The sequence below is a fragment of the Pipistrellus kuhlii genome, unplaced genomic scaffold (genome assembly GCF_014108245.1).
Source record: "Pipistrellus kuhlii isolate mPipKuh1 unplaced genomic scaffold, mPipKuh1.p scaffold_m20_p_6, whole genome shotgun sequence".
NCBI classification, from domain to species: domain Eukaryota; kingdom Metazoa; phylum Chordata; class Mammalia; order Chiroptera; family Vespertilionidae; genus Pipistrellus; species Pipistrellus kuhlii.
The window spans coordinates 28,021,580-28,030,935 of record NW_023425562.1 but is presented as its reverse complement, the minus strand read 5'-3'; the positions used below and the strand labels follow the sequence as shown (position 1 = coordinate 28,030,935).

General features: G+C 42.4%; 1 protein-coding gene across 2 annotated transcripts in view; it reads left to right on the top strand.

Moving 5' to 3' along the window:
* The first annotated feature begins 1,870 nt into the window (after nucleotides 1-1,870).
* Nucleotides 1,871-9,356, top strand: part of VAPA (VAMP associated protein A) — a 42,400-nt gene continuing 34,914 nt past the window's right edge. Inside the window, exon 1 of one of the 2 annotated variants that reach the window (XM_036419530.2) lies at nucleotides 1,871-2,245. In XM_036419530.2, coding sequence (XP_036275423.1) covers nucleotides 2,167-2,245 — 79 coding nt within the window. In that variant the 5' untranslated portion in view covers nucleotides 1,871-2,166. The remainder of the gene's footprint in view (nucleotides 2,246-9,356) is intronic. The other variant, XM_036419531.2, reaches the window with a different exon arrangement.

The window sequence follows — 9,356 nt, the reverse complement described above, 5'->3', positions numbered from 1 at the left end:
CTTATGAAGTGTCCATCTAGCTGTGGAGAAGCAAGAGCCAGTTCAGCCCAGGCTAATTTGCCCATGGATAAGAGTTCTTAGGCAAGGAAAAAAGAAAAAAAGAAAAAAAAAGGATTTTGTGTTATTTTTAGGGTTGCCAGTTTATAAATACACATATATGGGACACCATCCTGTGCCTGAATGTCAAACTCAACTTTAAAAAAATCCTAAACTCCCTCTTTATAAACATACAATTTTTTTATTTTTTTATTGATTTTATACAGAGAGGAAGGGAGAGAGAGAGAGAGCTAGAAACATTGATGAGGGAGAGTCATCGATCAGCTGCCTCTTGCACACCCCCCACCGGGGATATCAGCTGCCTCCTGCACACCCCCTACTGGGGATATGCCTGCAACCAAGGTACATGCCCTTGACCAGAATCGAACCCGGGTCCCTTCAGTCCCCAAGCTGACGCTCTATCCATTGAGCCAAACCGGTTTCGGCTATAAACATACAATTTTTGTATACTCTTAATAATCATTGAAATTCCAAAATAAATTTGTGAATAAAAAGAAATCAAAGTAAAGATACACTTAGAATATGCTTTTCAAATGATTTAAGCGCTCCTATCATCCGAGGTTTTTCATGGCTGAAGATACATGACTCTTGTGTAGCACAGTCTTCTATGAATGCTAGGTTAGCTATTCAGGAGGGCTATTCCCAGGTATACTTTGTGTCTACGCCCAGACTACTGCTCCATTTGTCTCATTTATTTTTCAGAAAAACTGGGCTGCTCTTTCATGGCAGCAGCACCAATATATCCTCTGTTTCGTGGTGCTTCTAGGGATTTAAATCCGGGTATTACTATAAAGGTTTCTTTACAGCATGTGCATTTTTTTTTCCATTGAATGTTCCTGTCCCCGATTACCTTGTCAATCCGTTAAAGATTTGTCAGCAACTTTGCTGCTGCGATTTTTTTTCAGTTTGCTACATGCTCCCGTAAACGATGCAGATGGAATTCATTTCTAATATGTGAACGAGACAACTGTTTTGGTTTGGGCTTATCATTAACCAAAACGGAGAACAGACTATAGCAACTGAATGCTGTAGATTTTGACTTTTATTTCTAGCTTATCAGATTTCCCCACCGGCGCGTTTGCTCCTTAAACGAGATGTGTTTCCTCATCTTTTTTTCAGGAAGCAGGAGAGGTTGGATTGGAATACGACAGAGAATTTACTTCCACCAATAGAAGGACAGATAGAATCAAAGAACAAACCGAAAAATCCCGGCGTGATTTCCGCAGATAATTTTTTTTATTTTATTTCTTACTAGGGGACCTCGGACCAGTCTCCAAGTTATTTATTTCTTTTTAGCGCAAACCAGAGACGCTCTCCAGGAGCCAAAAGGAGTGTCAGCGCGCCCCACCCCACACGCCTTCAACGGACCTCGGTCTCTTTCCCGCCCACAACCAACCACTACTACAACTCCCAGCAAGCACCGCGCCGTGCCGCAAAGGGACCAGGCCCTGGGCGGAGGCTCCGCCCCCGCGTGGAGCATGCTGGGAGTTTTGAATGAGTCTTGACTTTTATTAGGCATTCCCACTTGGAAGATGGCGTTGTATTGCCACGGCGAGTTCCCCAGCTTCGTAAGAGGAGCTAAAACGTGACCGAGGATTGTGGCCCCTTAGCTCTGCGGTGCTCACCGCGTCGATCCCCTGGAGCTTAGCTCCGCCCTCTGCCCACACCCGTTCCCTTGACAGCTGGGGGTGTGGGGGGGAATTACTCCTAGCGGCGGTGAGGCCGGGAGTGCGCAGGCGCACCAGCCCGCGCCCCGTAGGCCATGACGCGAGGGCGGGACGTGCGCTAGGGGCTCCCGGCCGCGGGGGCGCGCACGTCGGCACGCAAGGAGTCATCACGTGGGGCACCGAGGATCGCAGTGCGCGTGGCCGGGCGGCTGGTGTGGGGTTGAGTCAGTTGTGAGACCCCGAGCTGCTGGACCAGCGGGCTGCTCAACCACCGGCCTCATAGCGGCAGGCGTTGGGCTGCGGGAGCCGTGAGCTGACCCCAGCGTAGAGCTCGGCACTGAGCCGTCGCCGCCATCGTCCCCAGCCAGCCGGCCAGCCAGCCAGCCAGCAAGCCGCCGCCGCCGCCGCCGCGGGCGCGCCCCCGCTCTGCGCTGTCTCTCTGATGGCGTCCGCCTCTGGGGCCATGGCGAAGCACGAGCAGATCCTGGTCCTCGACCCTCCCACAGACCTCAAATTCAAAGGTAAGGTCGGGAAGCAGGCAGCCCCAGACCGGGCTGCGGCGGGCGGAGGGGCTGGATTGGGAGCGGATGATGGGCGTGGAGGGAATGTCTGCGGCCGGGGCCCCGGCGGGCGACCCCTCCCCCCACGCCCCGGCGCTTCCATCCTCGGGCGGAACCTCGCTCCGGCGCCCGGCCGGCCTGCCCCGCGCCCGGGGCCCTGTCCCTGTCCCTGTCCCTCTCCTGCCCGCCCGCATCTCGGTGCGCGCTGCGGCCCAGGAGAAGGCGGAGGGGCCTGGCTCTGCCGCCGCCGCCGCCGCCGCCATCTTGCGGTCCCGCGGGGGCGCCTCCTGGCGCTGCCCGCGCCGCTGCCCGCGCCTGGCACTTGTCCTTGGCCCCCGAGGAGCGCCGGGCGTGGTCTGGGAGGGCGTGGGTGAGTGGTGACCTTAACCGCGTGCGCTCGGGGTCTGCGGTGGGAAGGGGGCTCCGGGGACGGGCGCAAGTGCGTCCGCCGCCCGCGCGGCTTGTCAGGAGGCGGGAGGCGGGAGGCGAGGGGCGAGGCGAGCGGCGGCCCCTGGACACGGTTCCGAGAGAGAGAATCGGCCCTCGCTGCCTCCATCCACCTCGCGGGAAGGGCTGGGTGGAGCTCGCCCTCGGTTCTCGCCGAGGCTGTTGGCTCACCTACCTTCCTGCCCCGTGTATTTAGTCGGCTGTCAGGTCCGTCGCGAGCGAGGGAGGCGGAGGAGCCCGGAGAGTCTCCCGGCTCTGGCTTCCCCGGCGCTGCTGGCGGAGACCCAGGCGCGTGCGGGCCGGAGGCTCTGCGTCAGCCCCAGAAGGGACGGTAGTAGGTGACTAGTAGGCGCCTCCTGGTCCTGGGCTGGGGCATTTCGGCTTACCCTCGGCCTAAGGGCAGGCAGACCTGGTGCTTTTTCTGCCCGCGTTTTAGAGCCCTTTCCATTGAGCTCTTTTGCAGCGGAGTCTTCGGTGTGTGTGGCTTTTGCCTTTACGTGTGTGGTTTCTCAACACCCCCCCCCCCCTCCCCCCCGCGCGCTCGGGAAGGCGGATAAGGTTGTCACTGGGCTTCGAGCACCGTTGATTTATGTTGTTGCAGCAATGCCCACAGGCACTGATCGGACTTGGTGGTCATCGGAGGAATCTAAGGGGGCTCTTTGGCCCCTTTGCTTTTTTAATATGTAAGGGTACCTTAGGGTAGAGAGTTAAACTGGAGAGTTCCTTTTTTTAGAAGTACATAGTAAAAGCGTGTGAAGATCCCAAATAGAAAGCAGATTCCTTCCTATCTTCGGTTAAAGAGTAAGTTCCCATTTGGAGGACTCAGGATTGTGTATTTCAGTTTCAGTAACCACGAAGAGAGAACAGTTGTTGTGAAGTGTATAAGCCACCCCACTGCTTAAAAATGTTGATTTTTTTTTTTTAGTGTACAAGATCGAGTCCAAAAGAAAATTGATTTTACAATGGAAAATTTTTAGTTTTAGAAATTTTAAAACATTGTATTCAGGTATTTTGTGAGAGTAATATTATAATAATTCCTTTATTTTTGTAAGCATTGCAGGGCATTTGCAAATTTCTGAGTGGAAATGTCTGTGAGCTGCTTGTTAGACAAAGATTTGGTTTTAAAACTACAAAATAATTTTGAGGGGCACTATGCATTATATCAAGTTTATATGTGGATGATTTTATATAGTTTTAGCTGAAAAAAAAATGCCTCTGGATAAGCATTAAATTTGTTTCAGAACTTAACTCCTTTGCATTTACTTTCTGACAGGCTGAGTTTACAGAGAGGAAATTTCCTCTACTGGATAACCATGTGTGTATTGCTATTAAGGACCTAGAAGCCTTTAAAACTAGTTTTAGGCCAGGAAATTTCCACAAAGTTTGAGGCTTTCTCTCTAGAGAAGTTGTAATTGTTATAGTAAGAAACTGTTAAACAACGAAAAGCCCTAGACAATGACTTACCTATATATTTCACTTATTTTAGATACTGAAGAATTAGTAGCTCTGATGTTAGAACAGGTTGGTCTAGTGTCATGGATGAAAGTAATTAACAAGTCTCATTTAAAAAAGTTTGGACATCAATGGCTACCTTTTAAGACTGATTTTAAAAAAGTGTTTCATTGAAAAGTTTAGGGACACAGATTCAGTTGGGTCATTTATTTACTGAAAGCTTTGAGCTATCCTGATATTTATGAGTATTAAACTGAGTAATTCATTCAGCAGGTATCAGCTACTATTTTGGGATGCAGTGGTAAGCAAGGTGTAGATAAGATTCAGTTTGTGGTTTAGTGGAGAAAGCATACAGTTAAAAAACAGTAAAATGCCCTTGAAGAACTTGGAGTCTAATGAGGGAGACAGACAGTATATCGATGGAGGTAAAACAAGTTGAGGAAAGAAGGCCCTTCCTTCCCATCCCCCTCACCCATTCCTTTAGGAAACTTTCTAGTAAAAGCTTTGTTTTCAGTTGTGGGGGGCAGAGTAGAGTGTTGGGCAAGGGAGTGATGGTTTGCACGGATGTAGAAAATGTGTGGCTAATGGCTTGCTGTGTTCTTCTGTTTAAAGATGCATAATGGGAGGTTTGGAAAAGTGGAGGAGGAGTAGGATGAATTAGGAGGTGACACTTGGTGTCATTTGATTCCTTCCTCAAACTTATTTAGTCAAAGGTAGTTTGCTATAATGGAATTCTTTCTGTATTCTAATGCACAGTTCAACACTAAGTGAGGACATTCATTTAGAATCAAAGAGTTCTTACATTAGTAAAGAAAAAGTAGTAGATATTTTCAGATTCTATTGTTTAAAACCGGGCAGTGATTTCCAATCTGACTTAAACCTCACATTGGAAATTCATTACATGTAAGGGACTGTTTTTGTCCCTAATATTTTTACTATTGTATTTTATTGTATAATGTGTGTGTGTGTGTGTGTGTGTGTGTGTGTGTCCTATCTACTCGTAGTTTTGTCTCATTTGTGGCCTTTTTCCTTAAATGCTAATGTTTCGGAGCTTCTGAGTTGGTTTCAGTCTTATCTCTGAACTTTCTTTGTTCAGTCTCATTGTTTTGAGGGTTTTTCTTTTCCTTCTTTATTGTACACATTATTACACACTCTAATCTGTATTTTAATTCAGACTTTGCCATCAGTTTTGGAATAAATTCTAATTAATTATTGATTGTCTGGATTTGAATGTTATTCAGACATCTCAAATTCACATTGGTTTTTTTTACTACCCAAGCCTACTCTTCTAATATATACTTAAAAAATATATTTTTATTGATTTCAAAGAGGAAGGGAGAGAGAGAGAGAGAGAGAGACAGAGACAGAGACAGAAACATCAATGATGAGAATTGATTGGCTGCCTCCTGCATGCCCCCTACTGGGTATAGAGCCTGCAACCTGGGCGGGCATGTGCCCTTGACTAGAATCACACCAGCAACCCTTTAGTCCGAAGGCTGAGGTTCTATCCACTGAGCCAAACCAACCAGGGTTCTTCTTATATTATTTAAGTTAGTTGTATCATCATTACTCATACCAGAAATACTCTGCACATCTAATAATTAAAGTCTTCATTTTTACACCCCAGAGATAGCTCTTGAACCTATTTCCCGTAATGTGTATATATTTTTAAATTTGTTGTAATTCATTCAGTTATACAATAAAGATTTGAGTTTTTGTTTTGTGTAATGCATGGTAAATCATTGTTGGAACTACAGTTTTGGGTAAAATAAAAATTTTTTTTTCATGAAGCTATTCTAAGGGGAGCGATAGACACTATATAATCAGAAGAAGAAAATGTAGCTGTCAGAATATAAAATAGTAGACTTTGATCTGGTCTGGGAAGGCTATCACAATTGGACTAAGAATTCCTAAGAATGAGTAGAAGTTACCTGGGTGAGGAAGAAAGGAAAATGCACTAGAAAGATCCTGTGGCGGGAGGGAACATGAAATATTTACGTGTTATTTAACATAATATTGAACGTGTTAATAACGTTTTATGTTATTTACCAGGCTGAAAGACTCAGTGTGTGATGGTAATACCGTGTTTCCCCGAAAATAAGACATCCTCCGAAAATAAGACATAGCGCATGGAAAGATAAGACATCCCCTGAAAATAAGACCTAGTGCAACTTTGGGAGAAAAAATTAATATAAGACACTGTCTTATTTTCGGGGAAACAGGATATTATTAGAAATAAACAAGATGGATGTGATGTTGGTTTAGTAGGTGAAGTAAGGAGTTCCTTTTTATCCTAACCCACTGAGGGATTTTAAGTTGGGGGTGGGATAGGGTAGAATAGTAGAGGTAGAGGGAATGGAGTGATGTCACATTTGTTTTTAAACAAATATGATTCTGGTAGCAATCTGAAGTAATAATAGTTGGGAGATAGAGGTGAATTAGGCCTCATTGCAATCCAGGCAAGAGGTGACAACTTGGACTGATGAAAATTTAGAGATATAAACCAATGAGACTTGGTGGTCTATTTGATATGTGTAATCAGAGTAGAGGTATCTTGGATGTCTCTAGATTTCAGGCTTACTGATATTTCTGAAATAACTGGAGGAATGATGGTGTTATGCATTGAGGGAAGAAACGAAGAAACCTATGTCTGGATAAGGACCAAATGTATTTGTTTTATTTGGGGATGTGTGGGAGGATGGTAGGAAGACCATGACTCATTAGATATGATATGTTTAGGTTCTTTCAACATATTAATGAAGAGGTGACTAGTAGGCATTTGGTTATAGGAATGTGTTACTCAGGGAAAGTTCTGGACTTTGGATAATCTCTTAATTTCAAGTGATTATCTTTTATCTACTCGACACCAGACCTGGTGCCTTTTATCTCTAGTATCCCTCTCTCTCTCCAGCCTGTCTTCCACACTTCTGCTAGAACTATCCTTTGAAAAATGAAAACATGTTGCTGTTCCCTTGGTTAAAGAATCTGCAATGTTTTCCCATTATGCGCTTAACATTTTAAGTTCAAAATCCATTCCCTGCTTCTTCATTTCTCTTCTATCCATAGTTTTGGTTATATGAAACCATTTTCCTAAACACTTTAAGCTGTTGGAAGACTGCACATGCTCTGTTTATAGAGTATTGTTCTTCTTACCTGTCAGGCAGTCTACCCACTTCCTCTTGTGAAGTGTTTGATTCTTCCAGTCTTGAGTTGGTCACTGCCTTCTTCACGCACTATCGAAGTTTGTCCTTACCTGAACCTGAACGACAGCACTTAACACGTTACATAGTATTTATGCTCACATATTTTTCTCTTCTAAACTGTGCTGTTGACTACTTGAGGTCATCCATTTCTTTTATTTTGAAATCCATTGTAACAAGATCTGGCATGGGATGATTGCCTAATAAACATTGATCGCATTACTAAAACAGGTGATTTCTCCTATAATTCCCATGTTATTAGTATTGGATGTCTTTTAACTGATTTTTTTTCACCAAGTAAATGGCATGATTAAAAAAAAAAAAGCTGGGTGGGGGAGGTACTGTTAAGATTAAGAAATCTTGGCTACAATGCACAGGCTGAACAAGCCAACAACAAAAAAACCAGTTACATTGGGAAAATTCCAATAGATTTAAATGTTAGATGATATTAAAGAATTATTTTTGGTTTTATTTAGCAACAGTGGTGTCATGATTATATGTAAATATATATTTACATATAAATATATATAAATTATATAAATATTTTATATATAAATATATAAATATTTTAATTTATATATTTTATTATATAGAAATTAAATTAAATATAAATATAAATATATATTTATATAAATATATATATTTATATAAATATAAATATATATTATAAATATATAAATATTTTAAAATATATTTTGTTGATTTTGTACAGAGAGGAAGGGAGAGAGATAGTTAGAAACATCGGATCAGCCGCCTCCTGCACACCCCCCACTGGGGATATGCCCACAACCAAGGTACATGCTCTTGACCAGAATCGAACCCGGGTCCTTTTTCAGTCCCCAAGCCGACGCTCTATCCATTGAGCCAAACCGGTTTCGGCTATATATTTAAAGTTTTTTCCCCTAGAAGTGCAAGCTCAACTATTTAGGCTTGAAATATTATGATAGCATATCGCAGCAAAAAAAGCAAACATGGTAAAATGCTAATATTAGACAAGGATATGAAGTTGTGAATTAAGTTCATAGAGATTCATTAGAATTTTTTTATGAATGTTTGAAAAGTTTTCATAATAAGTTTTAAAATTCTTATTAAGTAATTTCAATCATATTTCATTTATAATAAACCTGGTAGACAAGCATTTGCAAATAACAGCCCCTCTCTTACACTTAATTTTTTTACAAGGATTTTTTAGTAGAAATACAAAATAATATTATATTTTGTTGTCTGTACACTATAAGCCAGAAAACATTTTTTTTTTCTTTTAAAACAACTTTTTTACGGTTAAAAGAAAGCAAGATCCATCCTAGATGAACTACTATCCCCTCTGAAAGGCAGATAAGACTTTACTGGCCAGTCAAGATAAGATATAAAAGCAACAGGAAAAAGGTCAGGAAGAGCCTCTGAGAAAAAAGGTTGCTTGCTAACAGATTAGACTTTCTTTACAGACCATCTCTGCTTGATTAAGGAAGATCTTACTTAAAGGAAATTTAAAAGGTAGCTTAGTACAGCCACCCAACAACAAAATTATCAACAATAACAATATCAAAACCTCAAACTTTAAAGAATTTAATTAAGGTTTCCTAATTATCTATGATATTTCCCCACTTCATAGAAAAATGTTTTCTTTTTTACTCAACTGTCATATAGTTTTACTATCTTTAGGACCAGAATAAGATCCAAAAAAATCATCTGGTCCTATCTCTCACTTTAAAAATGGATGGATAATAATACACTCACATACTATGTAATGTGTAAAATTATCACATTACATAGTATGTGAGTGTAAATACTATGTAATGTGATAATGAGAGCTGAAAATTCCATACCTTTTCTGGAACTACAAAATTTTGAAGAGAGTCTAGTCTGTAGATACGTACATTGTTTATTCTTTGTGCTTTACCTTTTTCATTAAAAAAATAAATTTTTATCGATTTCAGAGGATGGGAGAAGGAGAGAGAAACATCAACAATGAG